At 44.7% G+C, this 16894-nt stretch overlaps 1 protein-coding gene across 1 annotated transcript in view; it reads left to right on the forward strand.

Annotated features, from left to right (window-relative positions):
* The first annotated feature begins 12337 nt into the window (after positions 1-12337).
* Positions 12338-16894, forward strand: part of LOC120993919 (sterol O-acyltransferase 2-like) — an 88411-nt gene continuing 83854 nt past the window's right edge. Inside the window, exon 1 of the mRNA XM_040422382.1 lies at positions 12338-12441. Within this exon, the coding sequence (XP_040278316.1) occupies positions 12338-12441 (104 nt within the window). The remainder of the gene's footprint in view (positions 12442-16894) is intronic.

Below are 16894 nucleotides of genomic sequence, written 5' to 3' on the forward strand. Positions count from 1 at the left end.
GCCCGCAGTCAGGAGGGAGACTGCTGCGGCGGGTACATCCGCCAGCGCGCCTTAGCCCTAGTTAGACCCCCAGGGCTCGGCACCGGATTGAGAGCCCCTCCAGGGACCCTCCACAACGGGAGAGCAGCGGGCAGCCCTTAGCCGCGTCCTTCTGGCGTGGGAGGAATCTCCCAGTATGGCGGAGCCCAGAGCAGGGCGGGGGTCTCTCCCCCTGTCCTCACCAGCGAGCAACAATGGCTCTGGAGCGGAAACTGCGGGCTCCCCTCCCTCCAGGGTGGGGGGGAGGGATGCTCGGTGTGGGAGAGGTGGCAGTTCCAGGAGCACATAGGCTGGGCAGTTAGGGGACTGTAGTTTACCCAGGCCTCTTGTCAGGGACAGCAGGCATAGGGATCGCCCTGCGAACCAGGAGGCTGAAGAAGATTTGGGATCGAATTGGAGTGCACCCAGTACGGAGGTAGCTGGGGTGCAGTCTTTAAGCGGTGGGTCATCAGGAGCAGAAAGATGATTTTATAGAAGATTTGTTTATATTGCCGATTTTATGGAGATTTTTGGAATTGCACTTCTGGGATTGTTTAAATGGTCTATTTAATTAGTGCTCACCTGAGTATAAAAGGGTGGGGAGAACAAGTGTATTCAGAGCAGCCCCTGACGAAGCAAGCGAAGGCGAAACCCGGGTCGGGCATGCGATTCTGAGCATCATTTTATACTTTTATATGTATGATACTTATTTATCTATGTGAGTATAATAAAACATATTGTTTAATGAAGTGTTGCGGTACCTCACTATGTTCAGTTAACATCCAGGAGGTGAGAGATCTGAATGTGAAGTTAACCTCAAATCCAGTGATCGAGTGCATCTAAAGATATCATCCACCAATTTTATATACAATTATTTGTATATTTGTAATAGATCCAAAAAAGGGACGGCTCAAGGTGTAGGTGCAACCAATCGACCTGGCTCACCCTGCCAGTATAAATAAAGTTAAGAACAAAAGAATTGTGGGTGGGCACTCAAACTATTGACTAGGCAGAAAGCAATTTATTATGAGGTCAATAAAATATAAAATATAAAATGTTACAATAAAATACAAACATAAACAGTCCTAGTATTGATGGACAAATAGCATGTATATTACATATAAAATCCTAGTATGCTAGGCAATGCAAAATGTATATTGAGACCTATAGCATTCACTAAGATTGGTCCTCACTGATGTCTCAAGCAACTTAACCTTCACATTGCTGCAAGTTTCAGTCCCATTGCTATACTGTTGCAGGTCCTAGTACACACATTGCGATTTGCATTGCCTGCAACTTTAGGATTGTACATGTTGCAGGTCTCGATATACATTTTGGATTGCCTAGCATACTAGGATTTTATATGTAATATACAGTCGTGGCCAAATGTTTTGAGAATGACACAAATATTAGTTTTCACAAAGTTTGCTGCTAAACTGCTTTTAGATCTTTGTTTCAGTTGTTTCTGTGATGTAGTGAAATATAATTACACGCACTTCATACGTTTCAAAGGCTTTTATCGACAATTACATGACATTTATGCAAAGAGTCAGTATTTGCAGTGTTGGCCCTTCTTTTTCAGGACCTCTGCAATTCGACTGGGCATGCTCTCAATCAACTTTTGGGCCAATTCCTGACTGATAGCAACCCGTTCTTTAATAATCACTTCTTGGAGTTTGTCAAAATTAGTGGGTTTTTGTTTGTCCACCCGCCTCTTGAGGATTGACCACAAGTTCTCAATGGGATTAAGATCTGGGAAGTTTCCAGGCCATGGACCCAAAATGTAATCGTTTTGGTCCCCGAGCCACTTAGTTATCACTTTTGCCTTATGGCACGGTGCTCCATTGTGCTGGAAAATGCATTGTTCTTCACCAAACTGTTGTTGGATTGTTGGAAGAAGTTGCTGTTGGAGGGTGTTTTGGTACCATTCTTTATTCATGGCTGTGTTTTTGGGCAAAATTGTGAGTGAGCCCACTCCCTTGGATGAGAAGCAACCCCACACATGACTGGTCTCAGGATGCTTTACTGTTGGCATGACACAGGACTGATGGTAGCGCCCACCTTTTCTTCTCCGGACAAGCCTTTTTCCAGATGCCCCAAACAATCGGAAAGTGGCTTCATCAGAGAATATGACTTTGCCCCAGTCCTCAGCAGTCCATTCACCATACTTTCTGAAGAAGATCAATCTGTCCCTGATGTTTTTTTTGGAGAGAAGTGGCTTCTTTGCTGCCCTTCTTGACACCTGGCCATCTTCCAAAAGTCTTCGCCTCACTGTGCGTGCAGATGCGCTCACACCTGACTGCTGCCATTCCTGAGCAAGCTCTGCACTGGTGGCACTCCGATCCCGCTGCTGAATCCTCTTTAGGAGATGATCCTGGCGCTTGCTGGACTTTCTTGGATGCCCTGAAGCCTTCCTAACAAGAATTGAACCTCTTTCCTTGAAGTTCTTGATGATCCTATAAATTGTTGATTGAGGTGCAATCTTAGTAGCCACAATATCCATGCCTGTGAAGCCATTTTTATGCAACGCAATGATGGCTGCACGCGTTTCTTTGCAGGTCACCATGGTTAACAATGGAAGAACAATGATTTCAAGCATCACCCTCCTTTTAACATGTCAAGTCTGCCATTTTAACCCAATCAGCCTGACATAATGATCTCCAACCTTGTGCTCGTCAACATTCTCACCTGAGTTAACAAGACGATTACTGAAATGATCTCAGCAGGTCCTTTAATGACAGCAATGAAATGCAGTGGAAAGTTTTTTTTGGGATTAAGTAAATTTTCATGGCAAAGAAGGACTATGCAATTCATCTGATCACTCTTCATAACATTCTGGAGTATATGCAAATTGCTATTATAAAAACTTAAGCAGCAACTTTTCCAATTTCCAATATTTATGTAATTCTTAAAACTTTTGGCCACGACTGTACATGTTATTTGTCCATCAATACTAGGACTGTTTATGTTTGTATTTTATTGTAACATTTTATATTTTATATTTTATTGACCTCATAATAAATTGCTTTCTGCCTAGTCCATAGTTTGAGTGCCCACCCACAATTCCTTTGTTCTTAACTTTATTTGTATATTTGTGTTAGGAATTTTATAGCCAGGTGAGACAGCTTGGGGATCCTTGCTTTCACTAGGTAGCACCCCGGGGGGTGTGGGGGCTGGGGGGAGTCATGGGGAGTTAGTTGGGGGCCTGGGATAGCTGCTGAGTAGCCTGGCGGGTTGGGTTAATGGTTTGGGGGGGGCGCGGGTTTGTCTCCATTACCAGCTTGGGGCGGGGGCGAAGCCGTGGGGAGTCTGCCGTCTCGGGCTGGGGGATCAGTCTCTGTGCAGACACAGGCCGGGGGGAAGATGATAGGCCTAAGGTGGACGATGGGGCAAAAGGGAAAGTGTATTTATGCTTTGAAGGCCCGCTGGGGGCGCATTTGAAGCAGGAAGTGCGAGAGCGTATATGGAAGGGGGAGTATGTAGATATATTTTCATTACTTCCATTGGAACGTTTTAATTTGGATATGGCGAAAAAGGATGAGGGGAAAAAAGATGAGGAAGATAAGCGCCGGCATAGATTGATCCCGTGCACTTTCGCCAATTGGTTACAAGCATTTGCCATTCTGGCGAGTGTTATAGGGGAAAAGACACCCAAGTGTTGCTCGGCCCTGTTCTGTTATTTGAATGCAATAGGGGAGGCGTATCAGGTTTATAGGGGTTTGGGTTTGCTCCGTTACGATGAGCAGTTCAGGCAGAGAAAGGCAGTTCGCCCTAACATAAGGTGGGACCATGAATACATTGGTTTATGGTTGCGGGTAACGGTACCAGGAAGACCGGGGCAGTCCTTTCGGGGGTATTCAGGGTAATCGGGTCAGGTTAGTTTCGCAGTGGCGTCCGCAAAAGGGTTGTGCTTCCTTTGTAATGAAGGAAGCTGCAAATTTGGGGCAAACTGCAAATTTAAGCATGAATGCTCATATTGCGGGGGTAATCACGGAGCCAATCGATGTTTTAAAGGTAATAGGCAAAAGGGGGCCAACGCCGCTTCAAAAGGGGCTGACGCTTGTGCGGGTGGAAAAGATGGAACAGTATCTAGATAGATACCCTAATAAGGAAGCGGTTATTGAAAAGAGGTTTCTTGCAAGGTTTCAGTATACCGTCGACTCCCGCACAGGCGGTTGGCATGGGAAAAAAATTTGCGTTCGGCTCTGGAACATCCGAAGGTGGTGTCTAAAAAATTTGCAAAGAAGGTTTTGTTGGGTAGGATGGATGTTCCATTCGCAGAGCCACCGTTGGTTAGTTTGAGGGTTTCACCATTGGGGTTGGTGCCCAAGAAGGAGCCGAACAAGTTTCGACTAAATCACCATTTATCCTTTCCAAAAGGGTCGTCGGTCAATGATGGTATAGACCCTAAACTTTGTTCGGTGGCTTATACGTCATTTAATGCGGCTGTGGCATGGGTGCGTAAGCCGGGCTCAGGTACTTTGTTGGCCAAGGCAGACATTGAGGCGGCTTTTCGTCTCCTTCTGGTTAATCCTGATAGTTTACATTTGTTGGGTTGTTTTTGGGAGGGGGGCTATTTTGTTGACAGGTGTTTGCCGATGGGTTGCTCTGTGTCGTGCTCTTATTTTGAAGCGTTTAGTTGGTTTTTGGAATGGGTAGTAGTGGACGTGGCTGGTTGTTCATCCATTATTTGGATGATTTCCTTTGCTTGGGTCCGGCATATTTGCGAGTTTGTTCGATGTTGTTAAGCACATTGCGATCTGTTTTTGGGTTGTTTGGGGTGCTGCTGGCCAAAGATAAGACATTAGGCTCCGCGACGGAATTGAGTTTTTTAGGGATTGTTATTAATACGGAACGAATGTGTCGTCTCCCGGAGGAAAAAGTGGTTGATTTGCGGGGGGAAGGTTAAAAAGGCACTGAGGTCACCCAAAATTCAGTTGCCTGAGCTGCAGTCTTTATTAGGGAAGTTGAACTTCGTGTTCTGGATTATGCCGAAGGGGCGGATATTTTGTAGGCGGTTGGCGGCGGCTACGGCAGGGGTTTTGGCTCCTCATCATTTTATTAGGCTGGGACGGGAATTGAAGGGAGATCTGAGGATTTGGGCGAGGTTTCTAGAGAATTTTAATGGCAGAACGTTGGTTATGGGGGAGGTGGTAGACAGTTTTGATTTAGATTTATTTTCAGATGCAGCTGGGGGGGTGGGGTCTATTGTCATGGGCAATGGTGTGCGGGTCATTGGCTGGATTGGTGATATTTATGGGGTTGTGTGCCTAATTTGGCTCTCCTGGAACTGTTTCCGATTGTTCTTGCTGTGATTTTATGGGGCGGAAAATTTAGGAACAGGAAGATCCGTTTTCACTGTGATAATCTGGGGGTGGTGCAGGCAATCAATGGTTTGACCGCTTCGTCCCGTGGTTCGTTTGTTGCAGCATTTGCTATTGCTTTGTTTATCGCTTAATGCGTGGGTGGTGGCTGTTCATGTGCCTGGTGTGTCTAATTGCATCGCGGATGCCCTCTCTCGTTCGCAGTGGGAGCGATTTCGTCAGCTGGCCCCGGAAGTGGAGTCCGAAGGGTTGGAGTGTCCGGAGTCCTTATGGGAGCTTTTGGAGGTACAGTAGGGGGTCTTTTGCAGGCATCATTGAGTGCAGGTACATGGGTGGCTTATGAAAAGCTTGGAGGCTGTGAGCGTTGGTGTGAGAATTTTGGAGTGAGGGTGGATGAGGGAGAAGTCCCGTTGTTGTTATATCCAGGGCACATTAGAGAAGAGGGTTGGTCAGTATCACAGTTGAATAGTTGTGTTGCGGGTTTGGCCTTCGGCTTCAAGGCGAGGGGTCTCCAAGATTTCACGAAGGATTTCTTAGTGAAACAGGTTTTGAAAGGTTGGAGATGGGGCAGGCGGACAGAAGGAGGCCGGTTTCGTTCACCTTATTGTTGAAGCTTGGGGGGCAGGCAGCATTAGTATGTAGTTCCCCGGGTGAAGTCCGCTTATTTAACTTGTCTTTTTCCTTGGCTTTTTTGGGGGTGTTCCGTTTGGGGGAATTGGTATGTAAGAGTGTTAGGTGTGTGGGGGGTCTTTATGCGGAAGATGTGGATCTGTATCAGGACAGGGTAGGTAGTAATTAGGATTCGGATGTCTAAAACGGATAGGGAGGGGAGAGGGCGTAGGGTTATTTTGTTTGTGGTTCCAGGGTGTTTTTTGTGCCCGGTGAAGTGTTTGCAGGATTACAGTGCAGGGACTAGTCTCAGTAGCGGACCTCTTCTCAAGCATGAGAATGGGTCCTTTTTGGCGCGCTTTCAGTTTTTGGCAGTTTTAAAAAAGTGCTTAAATGGCTTGGGGGTTGATCCAGCAGATTTCACCGGCCATTGATTTAGGATCGGGGATGGGACGGAGGCAGCAAGGCTGGGGGTGAGCGAGGAAGTTATCAAAAGGATAGGTAGATGGGAGTCTATCAGGTTCAGATCATATGTGAGGTTGAATAGTCTGGTATAAAGGTTGATTAAGTGGTAACATGTTATGTTGTTTTCTGTTCTAGGAGGTTCGGCGGCGTTAGTGTGCATCCTTGGACACTCTTTTGTTTTTTTGGGGTGCACTTAGGGTGGATGTATGGCCAAATAGGCGTCAGCTAGGTTTCGAGAGGGAGGTCGCGGTTGTGTGGTGGCTGGGGTCTCGAGGTATGTTGTGGGGAAGTGTTTTGCAGGAGTTACATCATTTTGGTCGTTTAGATAGGGCCCTGGACATTTTAGTTTTGCATGTCGGGGGGAATGATTTGGGGATCAAGCCAGTTAGAGAAACTCATTAGGGACATTAAGTTTGACCTGTTGAGATTGTGGTCGATGTTCCCAAATTTGATAACGGTTTGGTCTGACATTGTTCCCTGTCGTATGTGGCAGGAAGCAAGGTCAGTGGAGTAAGTCAATAAGGCCCGCATCAAGGTTAACAGGGCAGTGGGAAAGTTTGTGGCTAGGAATGGAGCAGTGGCGGGCAGGCTGTGGCAGGCGCAGCACTATGAAGAATTAGAAGAATTTTGATTTCTCTGACTTTTTAGTCTAACTAGACTGTCTATTACTCTGTAATTCCTCTAGCGCCGTTCTATGAAAGCAATAGGTTTAAAGAGCACAGCAAATGCTTGAAATAACTTATTTATTAACTTCAACTTTTCTTCATATATAACAATGCCGCCTCCACAGCAGAGGTCTATCTGAGGTCTAACTAATAGTTCTACTTGCTGAATTTGGTCGCAATTTGCAGTATGCAGTTAGCAGTAACTATTTGCACATTAGCTGAGTATGATCTGGTATGGTTGTATGCAATTTGGATTGCAATATGGAATTGGAATTTGGTTTGCAGGAACTATTTTGGCCTCTTGCTCCCATAAAACACAGCTCTTAGTGGAGTCTGTTCAGCTTTTCACTACTGGTGTAATGGTTCTAGCAGCTCCTGCTAGGGGAATTTCCCACACAAGCTGTGTGTGAGTCTGGCTGTGATTGGTTAAAACTCCTGCTGTGTATGAGGCTGGCTGTGATTGGTCTAGACTCCTGCCCAGCAACAACAGTTTAACTCTATGCTTTCTGTTGTTTCTACTGTGTCATTGAGCTTACTAGAGTTGTTGCGATACCAAAATTTTGATTCGGTTTCGATACCATAAAAAAATTGCGATACTCAATACCATTCGGTACCACGCAAAAAAAATTTAACAAAAAAGCCACTTGCATTCCGCATTTTTAAAAATGGCGAATCGCGCAGATTTTTTTTATTTGAATAGTTTGGACTTTTCGGAAGTGGCGATGTTTATTTATTTATTGTTCATATATTTTATATGTAAAATTGGGAAAGGGGGCAGTGCTCCAGACTAAAAAAAATACCTAGTAGCCATTGGCTCCTGAACTGAAAAATTTAGGAGCCAAATTAAATTTTTAGTCGCCAAATCAAAACCGAATCAAAATTTTGGTACCGTGACAACGCTATGCCGATCAGATCGGTGTAGGGTTGTTTTGATACCAAAATTTTGATTCGCTTCCGTCACCATAAAAAAAAGTGTTGCGATACTCAATACCACGTGAAAAAAAAAAAAAGCACCAAAAAAAGCAGCGTGCATTTCGCATTTTATGAAACGTTCGGCCCATAATAGAACAGTCCTATCCTATTTTTTGGGGTGACAAGGTGACTAAAAAATGGCGAATCACATGGTTTTTATTTGTTTTTCCCAATAGGAATGTATCAAAATACCGGAATGCCGGATCCATCCTTCCGGTCTGCGCATGCGCAGACCGGTTAAAATGTGTAAAAAGATACAAGATGGATCCGTCTGTCCGCATGACAAGCGGAGAGTTGGATCCATTCTTGCAATGCATTTGTGAGATGGATCCGCATCCGGATGCATCTCACAAATGCTTTCAGTCATATCCAGATCGGCGGATCCGGCGGGCAGTTCCGACAACGGAACTGCTTGCCGGATCACACTGCCGCAAATGTGAAAGTAGCCTTAGGCCTCTTTCAGACGGGCGTCACGTTTTGGCTCCGTATGCGTCCCGGGTGCATTATCACGCTGGTGCGCACTAGCCACCAATGATTTTAATAGGGGGTGGGGGGCCGCACTAGCCACCAATGATTTTAATACGGAGGGGGGGGCCGCACTGGCCACCAATGATTTTAATACTGAGGAGGGAGGGGGGTCTAAGGGGTTAATTGTGCAGATCACAGCCCCCTGTAAGAGATTAGGTGCTGCCAGGCAGCAGGGGGCCGTTATGTCCACAGTTCTCAGTATATTCTAACTTGAAGCGTCCCCATCACTATGGGAACGCCTCTGTGTTAGAATATACTGTCGGATCTGAGTTTTCACGATCTAACTCAAATCCGATGGTATATTCTAACATAGAGGCGTTCCCATGGTGATTGGAGAAAACCCCGATCCGATGGTATATTAATATTACCCGAACACCGAACCCGAACCTTTACTGAAATGTTCGGGTTCGCTCAACCCTACCCTATGGAGCAGGACTGCAGGAGACTGTAATGGGGCACAGGCGCACAGTGGGCGAACGGAGCGGCGCCCAGGAATAATAGTAAATGCGGGGACATCCCCGGGCGCCACTCTGTTTAGCCTGCTGCTTAACAAAGTCCGAACCCATGAAAAGTACTATCATTGGTGGCGCAGTGCACCCTCCCCTCCTTCGCCCCTCTCTCCCCATTGGTGGCAGCGGCATCAGCAGCACAGGGATAAGGGAGAGACTGCTTTCTTCCCCCCTGTGCTGCTGAGGGAACATGAGCGCGCTGACAGCAGCACGCTCATGTTCAGAGATACTATTGACTGCTCAGAAGCGCAGGCCAGTATCGAAAAAATGAAAATCCCGGTATCGTATCGAGCATCGTATATTAGCAACCTAGGACAGATCTTAGCTGGCCAGCTACACTCCCACCAAAATTACCTATAATTCTATGTTCTTAGTGGTAGGACTTGAACATGAATTTGAAGCATTTTCCATCAGATTCTCAACTTCCAAGTGTCTTTTATCACTCTCAAGTAGAACAACTAACTTCTGTATAGGACGTTCCAACCTGAGTGGAGTAGTGAGACATTTTCCTTTTCTTGTCAAGTTTTGAGTCTCCTATTTGTAACAACACTCTTCTTACTAGTCTGTCTTCATCCTTTTGAACTTCTAGAACTTTGGCCAATTTCCATTGACTTCTAGGTAAATCTTTTTCTTTCACTATGTCACCAACTTTGACATTTCTTCTGCGTGTTTGCCATTTACTTCTTAGCATCAGATTGGATAAGTACTCTTTCCTCCATCTATTCCAAAACTGTTCTGATAGATATTGAACTCTTCGCCATCTCTTTTTAGCATATAGATCCTCTTTGGTGAACTTGCCAGGTGGTGGCTGTATGTAATCAGACTTAAAGGGGTATTCCCTTCACCTTCAGCCAGCTCTGCTGTTCACTTCCTGGTTTCCTGCTGCTAAGGCTGGGCGGGCTTAGGCAGTTTGAGTGAAGGCCGGCCACGCCTGCTTATGACTGAGAACTCAGTCCTTGCGTGCTCATTCATGTGGAGAGAATGAGTCATCAGTCTGGCAGCCTGCAGTGTCTGTGAGGCCCCTCCCCCCTGCTGGGTAATCATCACTCAGAGAGCTATGGTCAGTGACCTCAGTGTACAGTAACATGTAGCTGTCATGCACAGTTTTACACACAAAATCTCAGTCTTATCTTTTACAAACCCATTCTAGGCAGAAAAAAATATAATTCCATATTATACATTAGCCCAAAAGCATGTTAGCTAGTAGACTTATAAACTGTGCTTTTGACTCCTATAAAACATGACCAACCCCCACCCACCAGCACTGATGCAGATTTGTTTCCATTACAGCTGTACTACAGTTGTGTATTAACCTTACACTATGTATCTGTATTGATGCATATACAGCACAGCTACATGTGTCTTCCCCAGTCCCCTCACATCAGTTTGGCTGAATGGCTATCTATACAGTTCTGCTACATCTTTATTCCACTCCCCCACTAGCACTGTGTCTGAAAAGATTCATATACAGCTCTGCTACATCTGTCTATTCCCTTCCCCCACTAGTACTATGTCTAAACAGCTTCATATACAGCTCTGCTACATCGGTCTATCTCTCTATCGCAACAGCACTGAGGCTGAAACGCTGCATATACAGCTCTGCTACATCTGTCTATTCCCTTCCCCCACTAGCACTGTGGCTGAACAGCTTTATATACAGCTCTGCTACATCTGTATATTTCTCTCTACCACTAGCACTGTGTCTGAACCTCCACATATACAGCCTGCTACATCTGTCTATTCCCTTCTTTCACTAGCACTCTTGCTGAACAGCTTTATATAGAGCTCTGCTACATCTGTCTATTTCTCTCTACCACCAGCACTGTGTCTGAACCGCCGCATATACAGCTCTAATACATCTGTCTATTCCCTTCCCCCACTAGTACTATGTATGAACAGCTTCATATTCAGCTCTGCTACATCTGTCTATCTCTCTATCACAACAGCACTGAGGCTGAAACGCTGCATATACAGCTCTACTACATCTGCCTATTCCCTTCCCCCACTAGCACTGTGGCTGAACAGCTTTATATAGCTCTGCTGCATCTGTCTATTTCTCTCTGCCACCAGCACTTAGGCTGAAACGCTGCATATACAGCACTGCTACATCTTTCTATTCCCTTCCCCCACTAGCACTGTGGCTAAATAGCTTTATATAAAGCTCTGCTACATCTGTATATTTCTCTTTACCACCAGCACTGTGTCTGAACTGCCGCATATACAGTTCTGCTATATCTGTCTATTCCCTTCCCCCACTAGCACTGTTGCTGAACAGCTTTATATACAGCTCTGCTACATCTGTCTATTTCTCTCTACCACCAGGACTGTGTCTGAACCGCCACATATACAGCTCTAATACATCTGTCTATTCCCTTCCCCCTTTATCACTGTGGCTGAACAGCTTTATATAGCTCTGCTACATCTGTCTATTTCTCTCTGCCACCAGCACTGTGTCTGAACCGCGCATATACATCTGTGCTACATCTGTCTATTCCCTTCCCCCACTAGCACTGTTGCTCAGCAGCTTTATATACAGCTCTGCTAGATCTGTCTCCCCTCCACCACTACCATTGTGGATGAAAAGCTTCCGATACAGCTCTGCTACATCTGTCTCCACCACTAGCACTGTGGCTGATCAACTTCTTATACAGCACTGCTACATCTGTCTCCCCCTCCACCACTAGCATTGTGGATGAAAAGCTTCCGATACAGCTCTGCTACATCTGTCTCCACCACTAGCAATGTGGCTGATCAACTTCTTATACAGCACTGCTACATCTCTCTCCCCCTCCACCACTAGCATTGTGAATGAAAAGCTTCCGATACAGCCTGCTACATCTGTCTCCACCACTAGCAATGTGGCTGATTAACTTCTTATACAGCACTGCTACATCTGTCTCACCCTCCACCACTAGCATTGTGGATGAAAAGCTTCCGATACAGCCCTGCTATATCTGTCTCCCCCTCCACCACTAGCATTGTGGATAAAAAGCTTCCGATACAGCCCTTCTACATCTGTCTTCCTCTACACTACCAGGACCTCCACTTCATAATGTCCTGTGGAGGGACACAGGGGAAAACAATATGGAATGGAGAGAAACTGAGTTTCATGAATTAGACACCAAGAATGAAATGTAGTGTAGAGGAAGACAGATGTAGTAGAGCTGTATATAAAGTGATTTAAACACAATGCTGGTAGTGTAGAGGAAGACAGATGTAGCAGAGCTGTATCTGAAGATTAGCGTATATGAAGATCAGAGCATGTGCGGCCGCCCGAAGACTTCGGAGACAGAAGTGGAGAGAGAGGATGTGCCGGAGAAGTATCGGAGGACCGGGACAACTTAAAAATAGGTGAGTATCATTTTTATTTGAATAAATGCACCACCAAATCCACCAACAATATTGCAATATAGGACAATAAAGGAATTCAGGATGAACTCCATTATGGAATGGAGCAACATAGGGGGAAGACGTTATGGAGTGGAAGGACACAGAGGGGACACAGAGGGGATGCCATTATGGAATGGTGGGATACAGGGGAGACGCCATTATGGAATGGAGGGACACAGGGGATGCCATTATGGATTGAAGGGACACAGAGGGGAGGACATTATGAAGTAGAGGGACACAGGGGACACAATGTCCCTCCATTCTCTCCATTTCATAATGTCCTTCCCTCTGTGTCCCTTCACTCCATAATGGCGTCCCCTGTGTTCCTCCACTTCAGAATGTCATCCCCTCTGTGTCCCTCCATTCAATGTCATCCCCTCTGTGTCCCTCCATTCAATTTCATTCCCTCTGTGTCCCTCCATTCAATAATGCAGCAGCCACTATGAACACAACCAGAAGGGAGCAGCCAAAAATCCCCCACAGCTCCATTGCTGGAGCCCCCCGGATCAGGCATGCTGCTGTCCAGAGCTTGACCCCATCCTGCCTCCTGTCCTCTGCTCCTAGCCCTCTGCTCCTGCAGATGAAGGCACTAAGGAGGCTCTGAGAAGTAGCCTGACGCGGCACAAAGGAATAAAGATCCATGCATGCGCGGCCGCCCGGCGCTGATCTTTCGCGGCTCTGTTTTAGACGGGGCACAAAGGAATAAAGATCAACCCATGCGCAGCCACCCGGCACCGTGCGCCTCTATGAATGAAAGAAGAGGCTGGATCGCTGTGAATCATTTGCGTATGCGCGCGGCCCCTGCATTCGGCAGACGAGATGTCTGGTCCTTTTAGTAAATGATCGTTCAATGCAACACCATCATACTTTGCTGAGCAATCAAATACTACTCTAATCTAGTGTTGAGCGCGAATATTCGAATTACAAATATTTATCTCGAATATCGCAACTTCGAGAATTCGCGAATATTTCGAATAGAGTGCTATATATTTGCTATATCGAATATTCGTAAATTTTTTAACTTCTGAAAACATGATTCCTCCCTGCTTCTTGCTTGTGGGCCAATGAGTCATTGGCACACAAGCAACTTAAGCAGGGAGGAATCATGACTTTAGATGGGAAAAATGACGTATATATTCTAAAAAACAAATATATAGCACTATATCAAATATATTTGTTTTTTAGAATATTCGTCTTTGGCATACTCCTCCCCGATAAGCGTCCCCGTCACCATGGGAACGCCTGGGGGTTTGAATATACCATCGGATCTGAGTTTTCACAATCTCAGTGGGGGGAGCTTTAGTTAGGCAGGGAGAGTGGAAAAAAAAAAGTTTTTTTGTGTGTGCAACACCCGGATCTGAGGGTGTCTGGGGTCCACAGCACCCTTAGCTGTGAGACCCCCGACGCCCCAGGGATGCTGCAGCTTGCCCCCCCCACCACATTTTTTAAAGTTGACATATTGAATATGCGAATCAATATATAATTTATTTGGCATGTTCATTTTTCTTACAAGCAGAGAGTTTCAAAGTTAGAAAAATGCTAAATTTTTCATGAAATTTTTTAATTTTTCACAAAGAAAAGAGGTATCAGCAAAAAATGGACTGGTCCTTAAAGTGAAAATGAGTTCAGATGGAAAAAAATTACAAATATTCTAAAAAACGAATATATAGCACTAAATTCTATAGTGCTATATATTTGTTTTTGACCCACACCTGTAATGATCGCTTAATATTCGCATATTACGCAATTATTACCATGCCGATTTTTCAAATAAAAAAATATATAGAATATAACGAATATTCGAATTCGCGAATATTCAACGCATATGCTACAAAATATTCATGAAATATCGATAATTCGAATATGACCCCTACCGCTCATCACTATACTAATCTTATCTGGTTTCTTTGAGTGGCAAACACCTTGATGTGGGATGTACCACACTTCTCCATCTTTAGGTTGATTATTAACTTTCTCTGCATTTCCTTCTTTGAGGATGCCTTCCATGAATTTCAAATAATCATTCTTGAGTTTGGGATCTCTTCCCATCCTTTTCTTCAAACATTTCAATCTTGCTAGGACAAGATTTGGCCGACGAGGTCGTTCTCTAAAAGGTAAGGGCATTTCAAGATGACCTTGTTGATTCTGATGAATACTTTCTTCTAGAGTGTGTGCGAACTTTGTGTCTTCTTGGGATACACTCTTTTCTTTAGAACTTATGTCTGCAAAGTCGGATTCAAGCATCTTGATTACTTTTGCTGGATTTGCAGTTGGTAACTCTTGGACAAATATTCAATGAAACAATCCTGTCACCTGTCTTAAGTTTGCGATCTGCTGTTTTCCTCCAACAACACCCCATCCTAGATCAGTTTGAACAGCGTAGGGTTCACCCTTTCCTCCTGTGATTACCTTTCGTGGTACCAAGGCTTCGGGACAATCGTAGCCTATCAACAGTCCAACACCAAACTCCTTCAGTGGGACATTTCATGAGATATGACAGATAGGTGCTCACATTTATTGGCTGTTTCACGGGTAGGATACGTTCTCGATCTAGAGGTATATCATCTTTTGTATAAGCCGGAGGTAGAACTAATGTGAAGTTTAAATGAAGTTCTCTAACTCTCAGTCCTTTGACCCTTTTACTGTTCACTAATGTGTCTCTCCCTGTCATTGTGGTGAGTTTGAGCGTCACTGGTTCTGTAGCCACTTGTCATTTCTTGCAGATTGATCAATGAAGGTGACATCACTCTGGGCATCCAGTAGCGCATAGGCGTATACCTTCTTGTTCCTCCTTTTAGGATTTGAAATGCAAACTGGTATAACCATTGATGTGCCATTGCTTTCTCCTTCCCTCACTCTGCAAGAGAATACCGATACTTTATTTCCTTCCTCAGTATCTTTATGTATTGAGGATGTATCCTTCTTTGAACGTTCTCCATGTAGTGGTGTAGGATGGCATCGTTTGCAAACGCTGCATGTGGCCTTTTTCTTAGACTCCTTAGTAACATAGCCTTTTCTTAGACATCCAAAACACAGTTGGTTTTCCAGTACAAACCTTTTCTTTTCATTTGGGGACTTCTTCAATTGTTGGCACTTGTGTATTGAAGGTAGTCTGAAGATTTGTCAGTTCTGTCTCTCTACTGAATGATCCCAGTAGTGACTTTGGACTTGCTCTCTTAGGTATCTGGACCTTTAGCTGCTGTGTTGGTTGCAAAGCTAGTTGCTCTTGCGCGTCTTATATCTCTCACAGGCCTTTCTTCTAAGGATTTTAAGACGTAAGATGATGTTACTGGATTACATGCTATCCGTGCTTCCTTATTGATGAACTCAGAGAACTCTTTACAACTTGGGAAGTCCTTATCTAGATCAAAATGTTTAGTCACATAGCGATACCATCTAGAAGCCGCTGCTTCAGGTAGCTTAGTTAGCTTCCTGTGGTTTTCTAGATCGTTCAGTACTTCTAGTCCTCGTACATGTGGGATGGCATTGCTGCATGCTAGCAGGAAGTCAGCATATTTTTGGAGTTTTAAGTGTTCTTTAGGACCTATTTTAGGCCAGTTATTCAGTTTCTCTCCAAAGGCTCTTTGTACTAAGAAAGGATGACCATATCTTGCATTCAATTTTCCCCAAGCTTGCTTGTAGGCATCTTCGTCTTTTCTATAGAAGTCACTTTCAAAAACTTCCTTGGCTTCCCCACCAACATATCTCTGAAGGTAGAATAACTTGTCAACTGGACTGAAGCAATGATGCTCAATGATAATCTCAAAACTTGCCTTCCACTCTATGAACTTCAGTACGTCTCCTGAAAATACAGTAGGTTTCGGAACAGGAAGTCTAGCTAGAACTGTTCTCTGTGGTCTTACTGGGACAATGGTTGTAACATTCTCCTGAGCATTGCCTTGGCATCTAGGAATATAATCATCCGGTTCAATTTTCTCACTTAGTTCTGAATTAGGTGAGTCCCTTTCTTCATGTTTTCCGGTAGAGATAGAGGGTAAATTCACACACCTTTTTTCTAACATTGGACTAGGCCTCTATTTGTTTTTCTGAGCAGGGATGGAAGCATAATGACTTATTTCCTCACTACAAGCTGGAGATTTCCTTCCATTCTCCTGGGCGTATGAGGGAAAGTAGGAGTCTGTTTTTTCACTTAGTACAGATTTGAACCTATGACTACTCTGACTCATATCTTCCTCATGTACTCTGAGTCTGGCTTCTATGATCTTAACTTGTTTCTGCCTTTTCAGACTTTTCATCTGTTGGCGCTGTGCTTCCATTTTAGCTTCCATTTGATGGCGCTGTGCCTGCATTTCATCTTCCATCTAATTGCATTGTGCATCCTTTTCAGCTTCCTTTTCATCCATCAGTTGGCGCTGCGCCTCGCTAGCAGGCTCCATCTTAATCTCAATCTCTG

Source organism: Bufo bufo, chromosome 3 (genome assembly GCF_905171765.1).
Source record: "Bufo bufo chromosome 3, aBufBuf1.1, whole genome shotgun sequence".
NCBI classification, from domain to species: Eukaryota; Metazoa; Chordata; class Amphibia; order Anura; family Bufonidae; genus Bufo; species Bufo bufo.